Genomic DNA, 25710 nt, shown 5'->3' on the forward strand with positions numbered 1-25710 from the left:
AGTAGACTATAGCAGTAGTATAGTATACTATAGCAGTAGTATAGTAGACTATAGCAGTAGTATAGTAGACTAGCAGTACAGCAGTAGTATAGTAGACTATAGCAGTAGTACAGTAGACTAGCAGTACAGCAGTAGTATAGTAGACTATAGCAGTAGTATAGTAGACTAGCAGTACAGCAGTAGTATAGTAGACTATAGCAGTAGTATAGTATACTATAGCAGTAGTATAGTAGACTATAGCAGTAGTATAGTATAATACAGCAGTAGCATAGTAGACTAGCAGTACAGCAGTAGTATAGTATGCTGTAGCAGTACAGCAGTAGTATAGTATACTATAGCAGTAGTATAGTAGACTATAGCAGTAGTATAGTATAATACAGCAGTAGCATAGTAGACTAGCAGTACAGCAGTAGTATAGTATGCTGTAGCAGTACAGCAGTAGTATAGTAGACTATAGAAGTATTTCATTACTGCAACAAGAAAAGAACAGACATCTGTGATTTTAGGCTGCTTTCACACTGTTGTTGTTCAATCTGGAAGACATTTGTTATCTGAATTTCAAGACATCTGTATTGAAGTGCTGATCATTTCATTATTACAGTATAGGTCCATTATGTTGACTGTATAGCCTTAATATTACACCAACACAATCACTGAGCATGATCATATTGCAGTGTTAACATCACTGATAGACCCAAGTATTTACCTGATAATCAGACAGTGCTTCTGATTTTATATCTTAGATTAACATTTAAATGTTTTTAGTACAAAGCTACAATTCCAAGCTGTAGTGTTATCACGTTCTGCAGTCCTGCTGGTTTTTCTTCCAGGCACTTGGCAGGAGTGGAGAGTCGACCTCTTGTATCCATCAACTCTACAACTTCTCCACCTTCTTCACAAACTGCAGCAGGTCGTCAGCCAGGAGCTGTGGCTCCTCGAAGGCAGCGAAGTGGCCTCCTCGGGGCATGTAAGAGTAGGAGTAGATGTTCCTGAACCTGTCCCTGGCCCACGACTGGGGCACGTGCCTTACCTCGTTGGGGAACGCAGCCAGGCCTGTAGGAACATACACCCCCGTACTGAGGACACGAGAGACAGGTTAACAAACACAGCCACATTTACATTTTTAGTCATAAGACAGTTGTCTCACAATCATTGCATTTAACTAAAGTACTTTGAAAACAACCACCTAGAACATCTCATTATTGGGAGCCTGTTATCATAACACAAAACAAACATGATCATGTGTTCAAGTCCTGCAAGGATCACAGAAAACTACAACATGTACTATACGTCCCTTGGCATGTATTATTTAATAGTGTCTTATTGTTTTTTTAGGAACAGCCCATGTCATATTAAATGGACAGACCCTGTAGGAACAGCCCGTGTCATATTAAATGGACAGACCCTGTAGGAACAGCCCATGTCATATTAAATGGACAGACCCTGTAGGAACAGCCCGTGTCATATTAAACTGCCCTGTAGGAACAGCCCGTGTCATATTAAACTGCCCTGTAGGAACAGCCCGTGTCATATTAAATGGACAGGCCCTGTAGGAACAGCCCGTGTCATATTAAACTGGACAGGCCCTGTAGGAACAGCCAGTGTCATATTAAACTGGACAGGCCCTGTAGGAACAGCCAGTGTCATATTAAATGGACAGACCCTGTAGGAACAGCCCATGTCATTAAATGGACAGGCCCTGTAGGAACAGCCCAGGTCATATTAAATGGACAGACCCTGTAGGAACAGCCTGTGTCATCAAATGGACAGACCCTGTAGGAACAGCCCGTGCCATACTGGAGAACCCTGCCACCACACATACAAACTCACTGATTATCCAGTCTGTTGTCAATGTTGGTCTTTAAGTTCTCCTTGTAGAACCTCATGGAGGACACGATGGAGCCGGTGGTCCAGTAGATCATGATGTTGGTCAGCAGGTCGTCCAGGGTGAACTTCCTAAAAGACAGGAACCAGGCTCTCTCAATGAACCAATCAACAGCCCTGGGTTTGATTCATTCTCCAATAAGAAACACTTTTCCAGTTGCAAAATATTTTGCTATTGTTTGCACTAATAAATACAACCCAGGAAGTCCCTGTTTCAGTTTTTCCCGTTTGCTGTCATGTGAATAGGACTGTGAATGGATGCTATCAAGGCAACATGTGCATGCAAATAGAATAGGTTCATTGTTTTGCTGGGACAAAACAAGTTGTATTGAATGTTTCCCCTACAGTTTTGGCAGATCTGACCATTATTTGATTTAGAGTAATTGATGGGACAGCAATACATTTACCCCCTAAAGTATATATTTATCCGCTCACAACCCAAAGTAAACAGGCTGAACTGTAGCTTCTACCTCTCCAGTCCCCCATCTTCCAAGTCCCTGTTGTTGAAGTCAGTCCAGGTGGAGAACTTCTCCAGTATGTAAGCAGCCAGGCCTACTGGAGAGTCATTCACTCCACATCCTGCAGGGGGAGACATTTCACAATATGATTAGTACGACTACCACAGCTAAACGATCAGAGGTCTGTGTGTCCTTGCATTTATTTATTTTACCAGGGAGTCATACTGAAACCATGGTCTCTTTTACAGCCCTGAAATACATACAATACACACAAAATACAAACCCCCAAAAGAAAGAAAAACAATAATAAAAAACAAAGACATTCATCGGTAATAAGGTCATCAATCAGCTTTCTGAATCGCCCTTGAGGCACCTAAACATAAAATGTAAGAACATTTTGAAAATGGACCTTATTTGTGGAACAAAGGCTGCATGAGAGCACCAGCTGTTCCAGATGACTGTGTGATCACGCTCTCCGTAGCCGATGTGAGTAGACCATTAAAAACAGGTCAACATTCACAAGGCCACAGGGCCATACGGATTACCAGGACGTGTACTCCGAGCATGCGCTGACCAAGTGTCTAACCTGACATTTTCAACCTCTCCCTGACAGAGTCTGTAATACCTACACGTTTCAAGCAGATTACCATAGTCCCTGTGCCCAAGAACGGCCAAGGTAACCTGCATAAATTACTAATCGTCTGTAGCCATGAAGTGCTTTGAAAGGCTGTTCATGGCTCACATCAGCACCATCAATCTTTTCAGTCTCCTGAGGGGAATGGGTGTTGTCGTGTCCTCTTCACGACTGTCTTGGACCATGGTAGTTTGAAGCTCTCAACCTGCTCCACTACAGCCCCGTCGATGAGAATGGGGGAGTGCTCGGCCCTCCTTTTCCTGTAGCCACGATTATCTCCGTCGCCTTGATCACATTGACGGAGAGGTTGTTATCTGACCTCCCTATAGACTGTCATCGTTGTCAGTGATCAGGCCTGCCGCTGTTGTGTCATTAGCAAACTTGATGATGGTGTTGGCCAGTCATGGGTGAACAGGGAGTACAGGAGGGGACTGACATGCACCCCTGAGGGGCCCCCGTCTTCAGGATCAGCGTGGGAGATGTATTGTTGCTTATCCTTACCACCTGGGGGCGGCCCATCAGGAAGTCTAGGATCCAGTTGCAGAGGGAGCCGTTTAGTCCCAGGGACCTTAGCTTAGTGATATGCTTTGAGGGCACTATGGTGCTGAGCTGTAGTCAATGAATAGCATTCTCACATAGGTGATCCTTTTGTCCAGATAGGAAAGTGCAGTGTGGAGTGCAATTAAGACGCCGTCATCTGTGGATCTGTGTCTAGGATTTCTGGGATAATGGTGTTGATGTGAGCCATGACCAGCCTTTCAAAGCACTTCATGGCTACAGACTTGAGTGCTACGGATCGTTAGTCATTTAGGCAGGTTACCTTGGTGTTTTTGGACACAGGGACTATGGTGGTCTGCTTGAAACATGTTGGTATTATAGACTCGGTCAGGGACAGGTTATAAATGTCAGCGCATACTCGGAGTACACGTCCTGATATGTTGACCTGTTTAAAGGGCTTACCCACATCGGCTACTGATAGCGTGATCACAGTCACCCGGAACAGCTAGTGCTCTCATGCATGCTTCAGCGTTGCTTGCCTCGACGCGTGCATAGAAGTCATTATGTTTGCCTGGGAGGCTCGTGTCACGGGGCAACTCGCGGCTGCGCTTCTCTTTCCAGTCCATAATAGTTTGCAAGCCCTTCCACATAGCGGTGTAGTAGAACATTGAGGGCTGTCAAGTCATTTTTTAACCCGTTACATGCAGCCTAGTCTAGGACAATTGAGGAAAGCCTCTGAATTAGCAGTGAGTGATCAACAGTATCAAAAGCCTTTGACATGTCAATGAAGAGAGCAGCACAATGTTGCCTTTCATCCATAAAGTTAACCACATTTATAACTAGGCATGCAGCAGAGTGCTATGACCTGGTCTAAACCAACTTATTTAAATGTAGATTACATTTCAAAGACAAAAGATCTTAGCTGAGATTTAATCAAGGATTCCAATACTTTAGCTAGGCAAGAAAGTTTAGAAATAGGCCAATAATTATTTAGGGCACAATGGTCACCACCTTCGAAGGTTGGAGTACATGGGCCGTCTTCCAAACCTTAGTGCCAGTACCAGATATAAATCATCAAGTTAAAAATATGGGTTAATGATTCAGCAATCAGGGGGACAGAGAGCTGCAGCAAGTCTGGATCAAGCATATCACCAGGTGTGTGTGGTGGTGTGACGAGTACTACAGACCGATGGTAAAAACTGACCAACAAAGCAGTCCATTCAGTCTCATGCTCAAACAACAAGCCTGGGAGTTGTGAATCATCAAAACGCCAGGTGAAATATCAGGTAAAAAAAGTTGTGTGATGACATTCTCACCTGCGGAGTCTGGCTTGGTGCCCTGGATGTGCAGGTAGCCCGTCTCTCTGATGATCTCATAGATGTTCTTTTCCATGAAACCTACTGAACCAAACAACCTCCTGACATCCTCCCGGGTGAACCCAACCAGCCATGGCAGGTAGCGGCCAATCAGGATTGAAAACAGGACACCGAACCCCCTCATGTTGTTAGTTAACATGTTGAGGTGGAGACCCTTTACACACCTACACAGTAGCACAGGAAGAGAAGATATAACATGTGGTCATCCAACAGAGAAATCTTTCTGCTTGATGGTTACAGTGTTGATGTTCTGAAGACATTTTATTCTGTGTACACTAAAATGTCCCCGTGACCTAGCGTTTCCCAAACTCAGTCCTGGGGACCACAAGGGGTACACGTTGTGTTCTTCTTTGCTCTAGCACTACACAGTGAATTCAAATACTCAATCTCGATAAGTTAAATCAGCTGTGTAGTGCTGTACAGCAAACACCCAAATATGCACACCTTGGAGTCCCCAAGAGCGAGATTGGGATATGCCACCCTAACCCTTCGATATTTGCAAATGTGAAGGGTCTGGATAGGTAGAATAAGTATAGTGGTGGAGCTGTGTATCTGAATGGTCTGGATAGGTAGAATCAGTATAGTGGTGGAGCTGTGTATCTGAAGGGCCTAGATAGGTAGAATCAGTATAGTGGTGGAGCTGTGAATCCGAAGGGTCTGGATAGGTAGAATCAGTATAGTGGTGGAGCTGTGTATCTGAAGGGTCTGGATAGGTAGAATCAGTATAGTGGAGGTGCTGTGTATCTGAAGGTTCTGGATAGGTAGAATCAGTATAGTGGAGGTGCTGTGTATCTGAAGGGTCTGGATAGGTAGAATCAGTATAGTGGTGGAGCTGTGTATCTGAAGGGTCTGGATAGGTAGAATCAGTATAGTGTAGGTGCTGTGTATCTGAAGGGCCTAGATAGGTAGAATCAGTATAGTGGTGGAGCTGTGTATCTGAAGGGTCTGGATAGGTAGAATCAGTATAGAGGAGGAGCTGTGTATCTGAAGGGTCTGGATAGGTAGAATCAGTATAGTGGAGGTGCTTCCACCATATTGTTCCCACAAAACAGATCAACAAATATCAACACGTTTGTCCCCCTCGTGGATTAGACACTGCTGGCAACTCACTCCAGCCAATGGCTACATCAATTATATGCTTTAAAATCCATGAAGGGGAATGTGCAAGTGCACATATCTAGAAAAGAGGAGAATTGTTCTTACTCTGGCTTCATCTGGGCCATGTTAGTAGTGATGATTGCACCCCAGTCTCCTCCCTGCAGATAATAGTCTGAGAAACCCAGACGCTCCATCAGCTTGTGGAAGACCCTCGCTGCAGCCAGAGTGTCAAACCCTGCAGGGAGGGACACCACAGAAGAAGAGCAGATACATTAGTATGACACCACAGAAGACTATAGCCCCTAGTAACTCATCTATCTATTCCTAGTATAGTGAACTAATAGTAACTTTACTAAATAGGGCTGGGTTAAAAAGCCAAAAAGATGAATTACCACAATCAGAAAATAACAAAACCATGAATCTCCTTGTTTGATTATTAAAATAAAAAAATTAAGAAAAACAGTATTAGTGGGATATTTATTGCTATTCTAGGTTCTACAACTCCTCCAGCCTGTCATGATGGGGTTACTGTAACCTAACCCTGTATTACTGTGGCGTGGAGTTGATAGAACCAGATAGAGATACATAATAAGTCACTTAGCAGAATATATGGAAATGTCCAGCTCAAATTCTTGCAACAAACAATGTGACAGAACTTGTTTTGCCGTTTGCAAAAAACGGGTCTATGCCATCACAGTTCTTTAGAATTGGGGTGTCAAACATACAGCCCCCGTCCAATCAGTCCAACGAAGTGGGGGGGGACAAACTCAATATACTTTAAAATGACTAAAACCAAATCACAACTGTGTAGAAATGATCATGGACCCACACTGAACAAAAACATGAAAACACAAAATTCAAGAATTTAAGATTTTACTGAGTTACAGTTCATGAAAGGGAAATCAGTTAGTTTAAATAAAGTCACTAAGCCCTACTATATGGAATTCACACGGCTGGGAACACAGATATGCATATGTTGGTCGCGTATACCTTTAAAAATATATATAAGTCTCTCCCTCATAAATTATGCATTATGGTTGAACCAAAAGTTAGTTCATTCACTGTCGTTCAGCACCTCTAAACTAAGTATTTCACTTGGTGCCAACTCATGCTTTTTATTGGTCACAAATAACTTTAAAAAAGTACAAAAATAAAATGTAGGGACACATCTCCTTCAAAGGGGGGGGGGGGGGGGACACTCTTGACCAAACTGCTACAGACCGATATCTATAGGTCTTCGAAAGCCAAGTCAACAAACAGATTACCGACCATTTCGAATCTCACCATACCCTCTCTGCTATGCAATCTGGTTTCAGAGCTGGTCATGGGTGCACCTCATCCATGCTCAAGGTCCTAAACGATATCTTAACCGCGATTGATAAGAAACATTACTGTGCAGCCGTGTTCATTGAACTGGCCAAGGTTTTCGACTCTGTCAATCACCACATCCTCATCGGCAGACACGACAGCCTTGGTTTCTCAAATGATTGCCTCGCCTGGTTCATAAACTACTTCTCTGATAGAGTTCAGTGTGTCAAATCGGAGGGCCTGTTGTCCGGGCCTCTGGCAGTCTCTATGGGGGTGCCACAGGGTTCAATTCTTGGACCGACTCTCTTCTCTGTATACATCAATGATGTCGCTCTTGCTGCTGCTGAGTCTCTGATCCACCTCTACGCAGACGACACCATTCTGTATACTTCTAGCCCCTCCTTGGACACTGTTAACAACCCTCCAGGCAAGCTATCTTGGCCAGGTCGCAATTGTAAATGAGAACTAGTTCTCAACTTGGTAACCTGGTTGAATAAAAGGTGAAATAACTCCTCTTCAATGACTGTACAAAGTACTGGATATAGGTGGCAACTGGAACATGCTGTTGTACACGTCAACACAGAGCATCCCAAACATGCTCAATGGGTGATAGGTCTGGTGAGTATGCAGGCCATGGAAGAACTGGGACATTTTCAGCTTCCAGAAATTGCGTATAGATCCTTGAGACATGGGGCCGTGCATTATCATACTGAAACATGTGGTGATGGTGGAGGAGGAATGGCACGACAATGGGCTTCAGGATCTCATCACGCTATCAATTAAATTCAAGGATGCTTTATTGGCATGGGAAACTTATGTTAACATTGTCAAAGCAAGTGAAGTAGATAATATACCAAAGTGAAATAAACAAAAATGAACAGTAAACATTACACTCATCTCTGGTATCTCGGTGTATTCAAACTGCATTGAACAAAAATGCAATGTTGTCCGCAGCTCATGACTGACCCCCACCACGGGGTATTCTGTTCACAACGTTGACATTAGCAGACCGCTCGCCAACACGACACCACGCACGCTGTCTGCCATCTGCCCGGAACAGTTGAAACCTGGATTCATCCCATTTAGAGCACACTTCTCCAGCGTGCCAGTGGCCATCGAAGATGAGCATTTGCTCTCTGAAGTCAGTTACGAAGCCGAACTGCAGTCAGGTCAAGACCCTGGGGAGGATGACGGGCACGTAGATGAGCTTCCTGAGATGGTTCTGACCGTTTGTGCAGAAATTCTTCGGTTGTGTAAACCCACAGTTTATTCAGCTGTCCGGGTAGCTGGTCTCAGACCATCCCGCAGGTGACAAAGCCGGTTGTGGAGGTCCTGGGCTGGCACGGTTACAGGTGGTCTGTGGTTGTGAGGCAGGTTGGATGTACTGCCAGATTCTCTAAAACAATGTTGGAGACAGCTTATGGTAGAGAAATTAACATTCAATTATCTGGCAACAGCTCTGGTGGCCATTCCTGGTTGACAATCCTGCAGTCAACATGCCAATTACACACGCCCTCACAACTTGAGACATCTGTGTGATTGTGTTGTGTGACAATACTGTACATTTTAGAGTGGCCTTCTACTGTCCTCAGAACAAGGTGCACCTGTGTAATGATCATGCTGTTTAATCAGTAAGTTGATATGCCACATGCCAGGTGGATGGATTATCTTGGCAAATGCTCAGGAACAAGGATTTAAACTAATTTGTGGACAACATTCAGACATAAGCTTTTTGTGCGTATGGAAAATGTCTGGGTAATTTAAGTTCAGCTCATGAAACATGGGACTGTAGTGAAACGCCAAAGGGATCTACCTCCTGGCCCTCTTCCCCTGTCTTACCCACCAAGGGTAGAGACAGAGATGACCTCGCCTACTGAAATACCGGATTGGGCAAAGCCACCAGAGGACGACTCAAGCCAACCAACTGGTGTCAGGCGGAATCGCCCTCTGCCTTAAGTGACACCTCTGAATGGGAACAGCTGATAGACTCATTGCTGATAGAGTAATAGGCTCTGTCATAACCAGAGGCCCATATATGCACTGTAAGAAAAGTATTTCCTGTTGTAAGATGTGTCATCACCCTCTCTGCTCTGAGGCAATGGGAGGAGCAGCGGATCGGGTGCAGAGAATCAAAAGGTATATAAAGAGACATTTGCCATTACTTTGGCGCTGACTTCTTGAATTCTGAATTCATTTAGACAACCATTTGACTTCGGGTAAATTGCCACCTGACTCAAATTACTTAAAAGATTCTAACTTGTTGGATCTGAGAAGCGACTCTCCGATATACCGTTTAACTGTTGAACAGCTGTTTTGTCGCATATTGACCAGGTGCGCGTATACTGATGCAAATTATATCCAGAGGAAACTCTCGGGTAGTTTAGCGGGACTGAGGGTCACTCTAGTCCTTTAGTTGATCCCTTGTTAATACCTATGGTTATCTGAATTGACCCTGTCGCCCGCGGCCTTGGTGCTTGTATACTGATGCAAATTATATCCAGAGAAAGGTCTTTGAAACTTAACCTCTCGATTGAGCTCAGTACCTCGCCCTAGTTGTGTGGCACAGACTCGATATTCCAGTGGGGCAGGGAATCAAAAGACAAAAGACCTCTACGCGGACAACGCTTCGATATAGAAAGAGAGGCAGGGCTACGCGAGTGGTCCTGGTTATACCGAGATAACCTGAAGTACCTATAGTGCCCTGTCCAATCCAGGGAACGCTAACCACCTCTAGCACCCCGCTGCCGGCCAAGGGGCGGGGCTGAAAGTTTCGTATCGCGACAAGACCAACCCTTTGCATGTTGCATTCAGATTTTTGTTCAGTGTACATTTGTACAGTTTCTTGACTGTGTCCAGCGCGCTAATATTCACCTAAATGAAAGCTAGGCTGTCAGTTATTGACGGCGAGCATATATATATATATATATAAATATACAACACATTTTCAGTGCAGCCGTTTGGACCTCGTCGAAGACCGAATGCGGCCCCTGCGGCAGAATGAGTTAGACACCCCTGCTTTAAAGAATGCTTATGCCCCATAAGCGAGTCCTCACCTTGCTTATGAGGGGCCTCGGAGAAGCCATATCCTGGGATGGAGGGGCAGATGACTTCGAAAGCCAGACTGTCCAGCGAGTTAGTGAGTAAGGGCAGGATCCTATAGAACTCATAGACAGAGCCAGGCCAGCCATGCACCAGCATTAGAGGCAACACCCTCTGGCCCTCACGGTGAGGTGGACGCACATGGATAAAGTGTACATCCAATCCTGAAGGAAGAGGAGTCAGGGGTTAGAGGACGGGGAGCAGTGGGTAAAACATTGGGGTAACTTGTTATAAGCATGTATGAGCCTTTTATAAATGCCTTATTCTTTATATCAACATTTAAACTGACTTTAATGATTATGTCTGACAAATGCCACACAGAGTGAGAGACAGAAACTGCCACTATAAAGATCATGATGTGATGATCAAGGCCTACTAACCCTCGATATTGGTTTTGAATTGAGGATACTTGTTGAGTATTGCAATCTGCTTCTTCCAGTTAAATTGATGTCTCCAGTGGGAGACCACCTTCTTCAGGTAGGTAGAGTTGAAGCCATACTGGAAGCCTGTGTCCTCCAGTGGTTCAGTGTACCGGGTCCTGTCAATACGGTCATACAAGTCCTGTAGAGGACGATGATGATGGACGAGGAGGAAGACCTGTGTTAGGCCTGTTGTGGTCACAAAGTTACATGTTCCCTTGATTTTCCCATGAAATTAAAAGATACTCAACCATAACTCACTGGGCACACCACGTCATTGCAACATGGATAATATTTAGTTGAGACGATCAATGAGATTACAACCTATACTCCCCCACTCAAAAAGATAAAAGTTAATTGAATTTCCAATGTGTTTTCACTACACTTTCAACCATATAAAAGTACAACCAAATTCCAATGGAAAAACAAATGTCTGATTTTGGGTTTAATTGTTAGTGAAATGTATATTACTGCAAATGGGGAAGACAATGTCAGATATTTTGTTTATTCAGACAACAGATTAATGTATTATCACTGTGCTTCATCTGACAGCAGAACCAAGTGATTGCAGTTGAGGGTCACTGTTCTACATGCTCCCCGTCCAGCAGGGGGTACTGTTGCATCAAGGCCCAGCCAACCAGACTCCAAAACAACTTCTATCTGCTGGCCATGACACTATCAAATACTGTTCTCCCTCCCCCACAGACTATACACACGTCTCTATTGATCCTGCTACTGATCACTATTCCTCCTGTTTACATGTACAGTGCCTTGCGAAAGTATTCGGCCCCCTTGAACTTTGCAACCTTTTGCCACATTTCAGGCTTCAAACATAAAGGTATAAAACTGTATTTTTTTGTGAAGAATCAACAACAAGTGGGACACAATCATGAAGTGGAACGACATTTATTGGATATTTCAAACTTTTTTAACAAATCAAAAACTGAAATATTGGGCGTGCAAAAATATTCAGCCCCTTTACTTTCAGTGCAGCAAACTCTCTCCAGAAGTTCAGTGAGGATCTCTGAATGATCCAATGTTGACCTAAATGACTAATGATGATAAATACAATCCACCTGTGTGTAATCAAGTCTCCGTATAAATGCACCTGCACTGTGATAGTCTCAGAGGTCCGTTAAAAGCGCAGAGAGCATCATGAAGAACAAGGAACACACCAGGCAGGTCCGAGATACTGTTGTGAAGAAGTTTAAAGCCGGATTTGGATACAAAAAGATTTCCCAAGCTTTAAACATCCCAAGGAGCACTGTGCAAGCGATAATATTGAAATGGAAGGAGTATCAGACCACTGCAAATCTACCAAGACCTGGCCGTCCCTCTAAACTTTCAGCTCATACAAGGAGAAGACTGATCAGAGATGCAGCCAAGAGGCCCATTATCACTCTGGATGAACTGCAGAGATCTACAGCTGAGGTGGGAGACTCTGTCCATAGGACAACAATCAGTCGTATATTGCACAAATCTGGCCTTTATGGAAGAGTGGCAAGAAGAAAGCCATTTCTTAAAGATATCCATAAAAAGTGTCGGTTAAAGTTTGCCATAAGCCACCTGGGAGACACACCAAACATGTGGAAGAAGGTGCTCTGGTCAGATGAAACCAAAATTGAACTTCTTGGCAACAATGGAAAACGTTATGTTTGGCGTAAAAGCAACACAGCTGAACACACCATCCCCACTGTCAAACATGGTGGTGGCAGCATCATGGTTTGGGCCTGCTTTTCTTCAGCAGGGACAGGGAAGATGGTTAAAATTGATGGGAAGATGGATGGAGCCAAATACAGGACCATTCTGGAAGAAAACCTGATGGAGTCTGTAAAAGACCTGAGACTGGGATGGAGATTTGTCTTCCAACAAGACAATGATCCAAAACATAAAGCAAAATCTACAATGGAATGGTTCAAAAATAAAACATATCCAGGTGTTAGAATGGCCAAGTCAAAGTCCAGACCTGAATCCAATCGAGAATCTGTGGAAAGAACTGAAAACTGCTGTTCACAAATGCTCTCCATCCAACCTCACTGAGCTCGAGCTGTTTTGCAAGGAGGAATGGGAAAAAATTTCAGTCTCTCGATGTGCAAAACTGATAGAGACATACCCCAAGCGACTTACAGCTGTAATCGCAGCAAAAGGTGGCGCTACAAAGTACTAACTTAAGGGGGCTGAATAATTTTGCACGCCCAATTTTTCAGTTTTTGATTTGTTAAAAAAGTTTGAAATATCCAATAAATGTCGTTCCACTTCATGATTGTGTCCCACTTGTTGTTTATTCTTCACAAAAAAATACAGTTTTATATCTTTGTTTGAAGCCTGAAATGTGGCAAAAGGTCGCAAAGTTCAAGGGGGCCGAATACTTTCGCAAGGCACTGTATATATTCCTATGTATATATTAGTATCTATTGATCCTGTTTACATGTATATATTAGTATCTATTGATCCCGTTTACATGTATATATTAGTATCTATTGATCCTGCTACTTATCACTTTTACTCACTATTATTGTCTCATTGATGTTGTATGAGAGATAAAGTACAATCCCATTTCATTTGCTCTGTTACACCTTCCCTTTGGAATGACTAATAGCGACAGTGAATCTATTTCATTTTTAACTGGAGATCTCACAACAATCCTTCTCGCGATAGCACATGTGTAATAGTGTGTGATAAATATAATGGCTGGGCTTGGATAATACCCTGGATGGGATACCGAAAGGTAGCTGTAGATACATCAATTCTCCAACAGGAGGTGCTGTCCAGCCTATTGTTTTTTTCCCTACAGTTTTTATTTCCGACAGTGGATAGAAATGATGATCTGACATTGTTTTAAATATACACATTAAACCTATTTTATACAATTGCCTGTTTATTTGGTTATCAAGATGACATAATCCTGTGGTTGAAATTTCACGCTCAAACAACATTTTACTTCTTTCAAATCTAAATGTATTTTACATATAGATTCCATGTCACAATATGTTGGCAAATCAAGTTAAAACAAAGTGGATTGAACCAGTTAGTGCCCAGAAACTGACAGTAAGACTTGTAGCAATTATGAACTTGATATAAAGTTTGACCCCCTTATTACCCTACCTGTATCTCTTCATCGGAAGTCTGGACCTGAAAGGGGAAAACCTTCTCATCCTCTGACTGAGGCTTCTCTCCTGCCCCCCACCACCCATCCCCTATTGGGATGCGCTTGGTCTTCGTCCCTTGATACACCCAGTAATAACAGGTCAGCAGCACCGCCACCGAAGACCCGGCCACCAAGAGCTGCTGCTGCTGGGTAGGATCCAGGCTGGAGAGGGACTGTCTGGAATACAACACACAAACAACCCGGAAAAAAAAAATAGTTAGTATCACAAACCAGGTTTCAACCATTCTATGCGCGTAAAGTACATATTAAAACAACATAACGACAGGCCTGATGAAAACATAACATTTGTAGGTAAACTTTCTAAATGTCGACAAAACACGCTAGACAAGGTGCGATATTTTTGTCTGTAAAATTAATTAAGGGAGAAATGTCAGTGGAAATGCTTTTATGCGCAAATATTGATATAATAACCATCATAATCAAAGTAAATTTGTAATCAAGTAATACCATGACGTTTGGTCCGTCCACTACTACTCGTTGGGAAAGCATGCAGTTTATTAGGCTAGAGATTCAATCAATTATGATGAACGTGCAAGGTGATGAACTTGATGCGTCGTTGCAATATATTAACTAGGGTCTCATTCTGGTGAAATTATCATCAATGCATTTCGCTCTTTTGTCCATAATAATCTCACCATGTAAGCAAATTAGTTTTTATATTGGCTACCGTTTTTTACATATGTGGTAATGGAAAATATATTTCACAACTGTTTAAATAGTGTAGATTATCATCTTAACATACTTGCTTGTAGTCAAATAAAACTGACATTAGGCGAACTATTAGAATTTTTGTACCAAGAAAATGCCGGAGCGATTTCTGCATGTGCGCCTTTAAAAACGACATGCCTCCAAACCCAGATTTCTCTATCCTAACTATGATACCAGTTTATACAAATGGGAGTTAGCATTTTGCGGTCACTCCTTCTAAACCTGAAAGGGACGATTTCTAAATGTTATGCAGTGAAAACAGCCAAATATATCCAAACTGAACATTGGTAACCAAATTGTGGGCCTGTTACAATACATCGATCACGATTTGACCAATATCCACTTTGTTTGTTGACCGTACGCCCCCAATCCGCAGTCCTTCTATCCGGACTGTCTGCGTTTCCTTGACTTCTTTAGTCTTAATCACATCTATAGGCGATGAATATACTCTTACGCAATGGTTTGATTAAATACGCCCTATTTATCCACATAAAAAAAGTACTCACTTCAGAACTTCAATTGTCTGCATGGTTACTCAAGAGTCCTGCAGTTCCAAAGTGCGCTCCTGACTGAAGGTCATTGATTGAAGTCTGGACGTTTGTCGCGTTCACATCAACTGTGAACTCGGAACTCTCCGACTTCAGTGCTTTCTCGACAACAGGGATCTCGGGACAAACGAGCTCCGACTGGGAAAAATATTTTTGAACGGTGATCCAACTCGGAATTCGAATTCGGGACCTCACGCATCTTTCTAGAGCTCAGAAGTTCCGACTTGAAGATCACTGACATCATGTTTTGATCTCGTTTTATTCCTACTTCTCAGTTGTCATGAAAGCACAATTTCACTAAACTATTGACATATGTCCGCAGTGATAAGAAAATACAATTATTCATTTTAATTTCTCAGGTTTGTGTCATCAATAACTTGAGGCCATTGACATAGGCTATATAAACAAGTTCAGAAGTCAATTCACGAATATAGCCTTGCCCCATGTAAAATTCATTCTAAGGAGGGCAGAGTTTCTGCGGAGTTTTTCGCTCCACCCTTGTTCTTGATTGATGAATTATGGTCACTAATTAGTAAGGAACTCCCCTCACCTGGTTGCCAAGGTCTTAATTGGAAGAAAACCCCCAAACCCGCTGACTCTCGGCCCTCAGTGGAATGAGTTTGACACGCCTGGCCAGGCAAAAGTTCACTATCGGTGTGATGGAGGCGTTAGGTTTTTAATTGAAGTGATTAGTGGAATCAAAATCAAGCCCCACCCCTCAACAATCAGAAGTGACCTCAACACGTTTATATAAGTCGTTTTAGGCGACGATTTGTTGTGGTGTAACATTACTTGATACGAACGAGGTTGCAATAAGGACCGATATCAGACGGGAAATGAATTGGAAGATAGTCGTTCCTTTGCTCGCGGTGGCATTCATCGTGACGAGCGCCGCTGGGACACCGGGTGGCGTCATGGACGCAGATATGACGGACCAAGCTACCAGAGACGCGCTGCAGTTCGCCGTGGCCGAATACAACAAGGCAACAAACGACCAGTATCTTTGGCAGGTGGCCAAGGTTGTCAAGGCTCAGAAACAGGTCAGTCCCTCCTTGTAAATATTTTTATCAGTTGAACGACTACAAAATGTTGGTCGTTCATTGTGTAGCGTAGTTTCCACGGTTGAAATATCGTAATATAGACCAGTGAATTTATTAACGCACTCCGAATGCGGCAGAATGGTCAATGTTTTAGTTAATGTACGACACCTGTCTAATAGGACCAGTGTCAGTAAATGTCCCAAAACCCCCAGTTTGTTAACAGCAACAGTCATCAACGCTCTACACATGAGGGCAACCTGACCAACTCTGTTAGACAGTGGGGTCAACATTTAAAATACTACGTATGTCATTTTTGGTTGTTTTACTTTACTATTTGACTACTTTTACTCCATTTTCCCTGACACCCAAAGGTACTTGTTACATTTCAAATGCTTAGCTGGACAGAAATGGTCGAATGTTCCCATATGAAGAGATCATCCCTACTACTCTGCTCTGGCATACTCATTAATAAACACTAATGCTTAGTTCATTAATTGTTGGCGTGTGCCTCTGCCTATCCATTAATGACAAACGCAATAATCGTGATCTCTGGTTTGCTTAATGTTAGGAACGTAACATTCTTTTTATACCTTAACTAAAGTATTATTTTACTGGGTAACTAACGAGTCATTTTCTTCACTGTAACTCAAGTGTGATAATATGGGTACTTGTTCCACTGCTTGGGCGAGTAAAATGGTCTGAGGTGTGAACTAATCTGTCTCTGGAAGTAGCTAGCAAGTTTACCAACTACAGTTCAATCGCACCGACAATCTAATTGTATTTTGGTGGTCATTTCCAATGTGTGGTTCATATTTGTATTTATTGAACGTATGCGTTTATGACTCTACATGGTAGAAAGGTAATGTAACTTTTGTTGCGCTCACATCTAGATGCTGTCGGAGTGATCGAGGCGTTAACCTGGGTGCTTTACTGCTGTTGGACGGTCTGAATGCTTGGATCAACTCTGTTCACAGCAACACCCTCTGTCCATGAAATTTAATCTGACCACACTGCATTTATGAGCGCCCAGACGGCGCTCTGTACGTTGCGTTAATTTAGGAATACACCATAGCTACTTTATACATGGCGTTGTTGATTAGGTCGTTGCTTGGCTTGAAGGGTATTTCTACCGCGTGCATTAAGTGCTAATGCTTGGGAAGCCGGTGTTTGGAGGATATATTGGCACCGGGGGCTGGCAACACCGGCTTCGAGGGCATTGCCACTTTCTATACAGGTTACCGACAGTCAATTATTGATTGACATATTTTGGTAGTGTTCATACTATTTCATACTTCCACGAGATGTAGTAACGTCACAAACATCAGGTTGCTACCTAAGCCGGCTGGTCGTTTGTGCTACTGGTTCGGTTGCAAGATATGCGACTCAGTCGTTGAGCTTTGTTCTTCTGTGTTCATAAATGAATCACTGCAACGGGTCCCTCATACAAGTAAGATGGGTGATTTCTATGTCCGTGGTCTGACGTGCTGACCATCCTCTGCTTACAGGTGGTAGCTGGGATGAAGTACATCTTCACAGTGCAGATGGCCAGGACCCTGTGCAGGAAGGGAGGTGTGGAGAAGCACTGCGCTGTGCATCCGGGCCCAGCTGTGGTAAGGACCACTAGGCTAGCCTGGTCCCAGATCTGTTTGTGTTAACACTGGCACTTCGGCTCAGTGCTTTACAGTTTAAGAATGGTTAATTTTTAGTTTATAACCTGTTAAACAGTGAACACATTGGTAACTACTTATAAACCGTTAGGAAATCCTACTTCTAATGTGTTACCCATTTCACTATTGGCTCAGTTGAGTTTGTTGCAGAAGGACATTTCAGGTGACATTTCTATTGAGGAGTGTCTGTTGGCAGTGTTTGAGAGCATCAAAACCATGATTCATTGTGGGTACATTTTGCCTGACTACTCTACAAATAATAAATTGTTTATGATGCAAGGTGATTTGTAGCTCAGGCTGTCAAATGCAATGTCCAACAAACGTTCTGTCAGGTGTTATGCTTGCTGAAGGTGTGTGATCATACCAACTCCGGTTGCTTCCTGTTTCCTCAGACCTACCAGTGCACCTTTGTGGTGGTGAGCCACCCCTGGCTGGGAGGGTTGCAGTTGATCGAGCAAGCCTGCGAGGAGTGAAGACCCACAGGAGAGGAGACTTCAATTGTCTAGTCTACCCAATTAGTATTTATTACCAGTGGTGTTGGTCTTACCTAGGCAGATCTACCTCATCTATGATCTAGTCAGAGAATCCAACTCATTGTCCTACGTATTGCATTCCCACACCAATATAGCACTTAAAATAAGAACTGCTGTGTTGATGGTTTTTAAACACTATGCAACAGTTGAACTAAATAAAACCTGTTTGGTTACATTTACATGTTTCATTTTGATGCTAGATGAACAAATCTTAGCTGGACCCAGTTTGTGAAAAATAGTTAAATGTTGAGAAATGTAACGTTCAGTCACTCGCCCAATGATTCACAGGACAGACCAATGTTAAAAAGGCTCATGCAATCAGAGGTTGTGTATCACAACCTCTAAATGGGTCAGAAGGGACTACTTCGACAAGTAAACAATGGACCTGATTGGACAGCTCAGAGCCTCTGCTCTTTTCTGTCCATAAGAAACAATTGGATTAGTGGAAGAGGCAGGGCAGGCCAGGAACAAGGTACTAAAAAGGTGTTGGCTATTTGTACAGTATTATAAACTGGGTGGTTGGTGCCCTGAATGCTGATTGGTTGACAGCCATGGTGTATCAAGCTATAACTTATTACTACTGGTCGAATTACATTGGTAGCTATTGAGTAATAGCATTAAGGCACCTCATATTTGTGGTATATGGCCAATATACCACAACCCCCTTGGGCATTATCATTTAGTATTACTATTAGGAAGTGTTTGTATGCAGGCTATAGCTGTGACTTGACATCACATTTGTCTAATGCGCCAAAACCAAGTGTTAACCTTAGTGAAATGTTTACAAGCCTCGAACCAGCAATGCAGTTTAAAAACATTTCAAGAGCAACAGTAAAATAACAATAGCGAGGCTATATTTACAGTCAGTGGAGGTAAATGGCTTGTGATATCAGTCTACTGCAGTGTTGAGTAACTGTCAGTGATGCCTTCTGCTTGGCAAATAACTGAAATCGCTCCTAAATTTGATTATACACTAGTGGTGTTGGTGTCTTGGCTTCATACAAGGCTACCGAAATGTGACTCATAACATTCAAATTAGGCTGTTTTTGTTGGTGAGAACATGGCGCACAGCCTGGCATTCAAGGAAAGTAGGACCGAACAACTTTAAAATGTAAATAAGCTTCTGAAAGTTACAACCACGAGATGGCCTACAGCTAAAACCCCCACTCCTACAAATAAAAATGTCACAAACACATGGTTAGCAGCTGTTAATGAGTGAAATGCTTGTGCTTCTGGTTCCCGACAGTGCAGTAATATCTAACAAGTAAACCAACTACACACACACACCTAAAGGGGTGAATGAGAATATGTAAAATAAATCGATGGCCGAGCGGCTTAGGCAATATACAGTATAAACATGAGTAATGTAAGCTGTGCAAACATTAGTGACTGATCAATATGATAGTGGCCAGTCATTGGGTCTCCATGTAGGCAGCAGCCTCTGCGTTGGCAATGGCTGTTTAGCGGTCTGATGGCTTTGAGAAGCTGTTCCGTCTCTCGGTCCCAGCTTTGATTCACCTGTACTGACCTCGCCTTCTGGATGGAAGCTGTGTGAACAGGCAATGGCTCGGGTGGTTGCCCTTATCTTCCTGTGACAGTGCTATAGGTGTCATGGAGGGCAGGTAGTTTGCCCCCGGTGATATGTTGTGCAGACCGCACCACCCTCAGCCTTGCGGTAGAACGCAGTGCAGGTGCCGTACCAGGCGGTGATACAGCCCGACAGGATTCTCTTGATTGTGGATCTGTAAAAGTTAGTCCTGGTTTTGGGTGATGAGACATTTCTTCAGCCTCCTGAGGTTGAAGAGGTTCTGTTGCGCCTTCACCACACTGTGTTGGTGGACCATTTGTTTGTCGTTGATGTGTACGCCCAGGAACTTTCCACTTTCTCCACTGCTGTCCCTTGGATGCGGATAGGGGGCTGCTCCCTCTGCTGTTTCCTGAAGTCCACTGAAGTCTCTCAAAGCACTTCATGACAGAAGTTGAGCGCTACGGGGCGGTAGTCATTTAGTTTCTTTGCCTTTTTGGGTACAGGATCAATGGTGGCTACCTTGAAGCATGTGGGGACAGCAGACTGGGATAGGGAGCGATTGAATATGTCTGTAAACACACCAGCCAGCTGGTCTGCGCATTCTCTGAGGAAACGCTTGGGATGACGTCTGGGCCTGCAGCCTTGCGAGGGTTAACATGTTTAAATGTTTTATTCACATCAGCCATAAGTACTATCATCCAGAAGGTGAGGTCAGTACAGGTGCATCAAAGCAGGGACCGAGAGACTGAAAAACAGCTATCTCTAGGCCATCAGACTGTTAAACAGCCACCAATAACATTGAGTGACTGCTGCCAACATACTGACTCAACTCCAGCCACTTTAATAAAAGTCCTGTAGAGGATGATGATGGAGGAAGAAGACCTGTGTCTGGCCTGTTTGTGGTTAAACAAAGTTAATGTTCCCTTGATTTTCACATGAAATGAAAAGATACTCAACCATAACTCACTGGGCACACCACGTCATTTCAACATGGATAATATTTAGTTGAGACGATCAATGAGTTTACAACCTATACTCCCCCACTCAAAAAGATAAAAGTTAATTGAATTTCCAATGTGTTTTCACTACACTTTCAACCATATAAAAGTACAACCAAATCCCAATGGAAAAACAAATGTCTGATTTTGGGTTTAATTGTTAGCGAAATGTATATTACTGCAAATGGGGAAGACAATGTCAGATTTTGTTTATTCATACAACAGATTAATGTACACTGCTCAAAAAAATAAAGGGAACACTAAAATAACATCCTAGATCTGAATGAAATATTCTTATTAAATACTTTTTTCTTTACATAGTTGAATGTGCTGACAACAAAATCACAACATGTATCAATGGAAATCCAATTTATCAACCCATGGAGGTCTGGATTTGGAGTGACAATCAAAATTAAAGTGGAAAACCACACTACAGGCTGATCCAACTGATGTAATGTCCTTAAAACAAGTCAAAATGAGGCTCAGTAGTGTGTGTGGCCTCCACGTGCCTGTATGACCTCCCTACAACGCCTGGGCATGCTCCTGATGAGGTGGCGGATGGTCTCCTGAGGGATCTCCTCCCAGACCTGGACTAAAGCATCCGCCAACTCCTGGACAGTCTGTGGTGCAACGTGGCATTGGTGGATGGAGCGAGACATGATGTCCCAGATGTGCTCAATTGGATTCAGGTCTGGGAAACGGGTGGGCCAGTCCATAGCATCAATGCCTTCCTCTTGCAGGAATTGCTGACACACTCCAGCCACATGAGGTCTAGCATTGTCTTGCATTAGGAGGAACCCAGGGCCAACCACACCAGCATATGGTCTCACAAGGGGTCTGAGGATCTCATCTCGGTACCTAATGGCAGTCAGGCTACCTCTGGCGAGCACATGGAGGGCTGTGCGGCCCCCCAAAGAAATGCCACCCCACACCATGACTGACCCACCGCCAAACCGGTCATACTGGAGGTTGCAGGCAGCAGAACGTTCTCCATGGCGTCTCCAGACTATCACGTCTGTCACATGTGCTCAGTGTGAACCTGCTTTCATCTGTGAAGAGCACAGGGCGCCAGTGGCGAATTTGACAATCTTGGTGTTCTCTGGCAAATGTCAAACTTCCTGCACGGTGTTGGGCTGTAAGCACAACCCCCACCTGTGGACGTCGGACCCTCATGGAGTCTGTTTCTGACCGTTTGAGCAGACACATGCACATTTGTGGCCTGCTGGAGGTCATTTAGCAGAGCTCTGGCAGTGCTCCTCCTTGCACAAAGGCGGAGGTAGCGGTCCTGCTGCTGGGTTGTTGCCCTCCTACGGCCTCCTCCACATCTCCTGATGTACTGGCCTGTCTCCTGGTAGCGCCTCCATGCTCTGGACACTACGCTGACAGACACAGCAAACCTTCTTGCCACATCTCGCATTGATGTGCCATCCTGGATGAGCTGCACTACCTGAGCCACTTGTGTGGGTTGTAGACTCCGTCTCATGCCACCACTAGAGTGAAAGCACCGCCAGCATTCAAAAGTGACCAAAACATCAGCCAGGAAGCATAGGAACTGAGAAGTGGTCTGTGGTCCCCACCTGCAGAACCACTCCTTTATTCGGGGTGTCTTGCTAAATGTCTATAATTTCCACCTGTTGTCTATTCCATTTGCACAACAGCATGTGACATGTATTGTCAATTATTTTCGCTTCCTAAGTGGGCAGTTTGATTTCACAAAAGTGTGATTGACTTGAAGTTACATTGTGTTTAAGTGTTCCCTTTATTTTTTTTGAGCAGTGTATTATCACAGTGCTTAATCTCAGATGAGAACCAAATGACCAAGATAGCAGTTGAGGATCACTGTTCTCCATGCTCCCCGTCCAGCAGGGGATCTCAATGTTGCATCAAGGTCCAGCCAAATAGACTCCAAAACAACTTCTATATGCTGGCCATGACGCTAACAAATACTGTTCTCCCTCCCTCCCCCACAGACTATCCACACGGACTCTACACACTCAAGACAATTTAGGCTGCTGCTAAAATCATCATTGATTAGATGCATTAGTCTGTTAAATAGCTGTTGATAATTGATTGCCACTATCATCTATTGATCCTGCTACTGATCACTATTCCTCCTGTTTACATGTATAAATTAGTATCTATTGATCCTGCTACTGGTCACTTTTCCTCCTGTCATTGGCACAGATCAAACTATACAAGCAGAAGATACATTGCGTTGACAACCAAACAATTCAATATCACTAAATTTTACATCAACCAGAGCTTGGCACACTTGGCCAATTTTATTGTCTATGTTTAATTAAATTCTGGGTTGAATTGAAACAATAGCTGTTGATGATTTTACTAATGCTATACAGAGCTAAATAGTCTCATTGATGAGAGAAACTACGGCGCCCCTTCATTTGCTCTGTTACACCTTCCCTTTGGAATGACTTTAATAGCGACAGTGAATCTATTTCATTTTTAACTGGAGATCTCACAACAATCCTTCTCGCGATAACACATTTGTAATAGTGTGTGATAAATATAATGGCTGGGCTTGGATAATACCCTGGATGGGATACCAAAGGGTAGCTGTAGATACATCAATTCTCCAACAGGAGGTGCTGTCCAGCCTATTGTTTTTTCCCTACAGTTTTTATTTCCGACAGTGGATAGAAATGATGATCTGACATTGTTTTAAATATACACATTAAACATATTTTATACAATTGCCTGTTAATTTGGTTATCAAGATGACATAATCCTGTGGTTGAAATTTCACCCTCAAACAACATTTTACTTCTTTCCAATCTAAATGTATTGTACATATAGATTCCATGTCACAATATGTTGGCAAATTAAGTTAAAACAAAGTGGATTGAACCAGTTAGTGCCCAGAAACTGACAGTAAGACTTGCAGCAACTATGAACTTGATATAAAGTTTCACCCCCTTATTACCCTACCTGTATCTCTTCATCGGAAGTCTGGACCTGAAAGGGGAAAACCTTCTCATCCTCTGACTGAGGCTTCTCTCCTGCCCCCCACCACCCATCCCCTATTGGGATGCGCTTGGTCTTCGTCCCTTGATACACCCAGTAATAACAGGTCAGCAGCCCGCCCACGGCCACCGCAGACCCGGCCACCAAGAGCTGCTGCTGCTGGGTAGGATCCAGGCTGGAGAGGGCCTGTCTGGAATACCAACACACAAACCACCCGGAAATGTAAAAGTTTTCACAAACCAGTTTCCATTCTATGCGCGTAAAGTACATATTAAAACAACATAACGACAGGCCTGATGAAAACATAACATTTGTTGGTAAACTTTCTAAATGTCGACAAAAAACGCTAGACAAGGTGCGATGTTTTTGTCTGTAAAATTAATTAAGCGAGAAATGTCAGTGGAAATGCTTTTATGCGCAAATATTGATATAATATCCAACAGAATCAAAGTGAATTTGTAATCAAGTAATACCATGTCGTTTGGTCCGTCCACTACTACTCGTTGGGAAAGCATGCAGTTTATTAGGCTAGAGATTCAATCAATTATGATGAAAGTGCAAGGTGATGAACTTGATGCGTCGTTCCAAAATATAACGAGGGTCTCATTCTGGTGCAATGATCATCAATGCTTGTCTGTCGTTTGACAAATAAACATTTCGCTCTTTTGTCCATAATAATCTCACCATGTAGGCAAATTCGTTTTTATCTTGGCTTCCGTTTTACATATAAACAAACTTGCTCTCATCATGTAGGCAGCCTACCCACACCGTATCTATGAGCTGTTGCCAAAACCAGAGATTCGCTTCATAGCAAAACATTTATTCTTACCAAACTAGCAGTAGTTGAAATGCGATGGAAACCCATTTAATTAACTTGTTTTTATTTTGGCACATGGGAATTTAACTATTTCGTTCAACCTCCCAAACCTACTCATTGCCCCCAAGGAAATATATGTGGTTAAAGCTGCAAAACATAACTTTATGGGCAACCCAACATCCGTCATTGTCATTGAAAGCCAGTCTAAGAAACGGTAGATATGTTCTATGTTCAACATTTGAAATTATTTTTTTTACTTTGTGTTTTGTACCCGAGGTTCAAGCAGCTGATATTACTATGTGGTAATGGAACATATATTTCACAACAGTTTAAATAGTGAAGAATATCATCTTTTAACATACTTGCTTTTAGTCAAATAAAACGGACATTAGGCGAACTATTAGAATTTTTTCAACCAGAAAATGGAGCGATTTCTGCATGAGCACCTTTAAAAACGACATGCCTCCAAACCCAGATTTCTCTATCCTAACTATGATACCAGTTTATACAAATGGGAGTTAGCATTTTGCGGTCACTCCTTCTAAACCTGAAAGGGACGATTTCTAAATGTTATGCAGCGAAAACAGCCAAATATATCCAAATCGAACAATGGTTACCAAATTGTGGGCCTGTTACAATACATCGATCACGATTTGACGAATATCCACTTTGTTTGTTGACCGTGCGCCCCCAACACGCAGTCCTTCTATCCCGACTGTCTGCGTTCCCTTGACCTCTTTAGTCTTAATCACATCTATAGACGATGAATATACTCTTACGCAATGTTTTGATTAAATACGCCCTATTTAAACACATAAAGAAGTACTCACCTCAGAACTTCAATTTTCTGCATGGTTACTCAAGAGTCCTGCAGTTTCAAAATGCGCTCCTGTCTGTGCGTCATTGACCGAAGTCTGGACGTTTGTCGCGTTCAAAAATCAGCTGA

The 25710-nt window shown here is 43.1% G+C and overlaps 2 protein-coding genes across 3 annotated transcripts; one reads left to right on the forward strand and one right to left on the reverse strand.

Moving 5' to 3' along the window:
* Positions 1-552: 552 nt before the first annotated feature.
* Positions 553-25710, reverse strand: LOC110499548 (epoxide hydrolase 1-like). Of its 2 annotated transcripts, none has more exons than XM_036956350.1 (9): positions 25595-25710; positions 13880-14099; positions 10736-10916; positions 10310-10519; positions 6054-6183; positions 4791-5014; positions 2355-2463; positions 1831-1956; positions 553-1076 (listed from the first exon to the last, which is right to left on the reverse strand). In XM_036956350.1, the coding sequence occupies exons 1-9, from the start codon at positions 25615-25617 to the stop codon at positions 875-877; spliced, it is 1425 nt and encodes a 474-aa protein (XP_036812245.1). In that variant the 5' UTR covers positions 25618-25710; the 3' UTR covers positions 553-874. The 2 variants fall into 2 exon arrangements, with proteins under 2 accessions (XP_036812245.1, XP_036812244.1); XM_036956349.1 differs by lacking the exon at positions 25595-25710 and adding an exon at positions 15158-15290.
* On the forward strand, positions 15785-18614 carry LOC110499485 (cystatin). Its single transcript, XM_021576617.2, has 3 exons — positions 15785-16239; positions 17745-17849; positions 18299-18614. Exons 1-3 carry the CDS (start codon positions 16036-16038, stop codon positions 18377-18379), a joined length of 390 nt encoding a protein of 129 aa, XP_021432292.2. The 5' UTR covers positions 15785-16035; the 3' UTR covers positions 18380-18614.

Source organism: Oncorhynchus mykiss, chromosome 20 (genome assembly GCF_013265735.2).
Source record: "Oncorhynchus mykiss isolate Arlee chromosome 20, USDA_OmykA_1.1, whole genome shotgun sequence".
NCBI classification, from domain to species: Eukaryota; Metazoa; Chordata; class Actinopteri; order Salmoniformes; family Salmonidae; genus Oncorhynchus; species Oncorhynchus mykiss.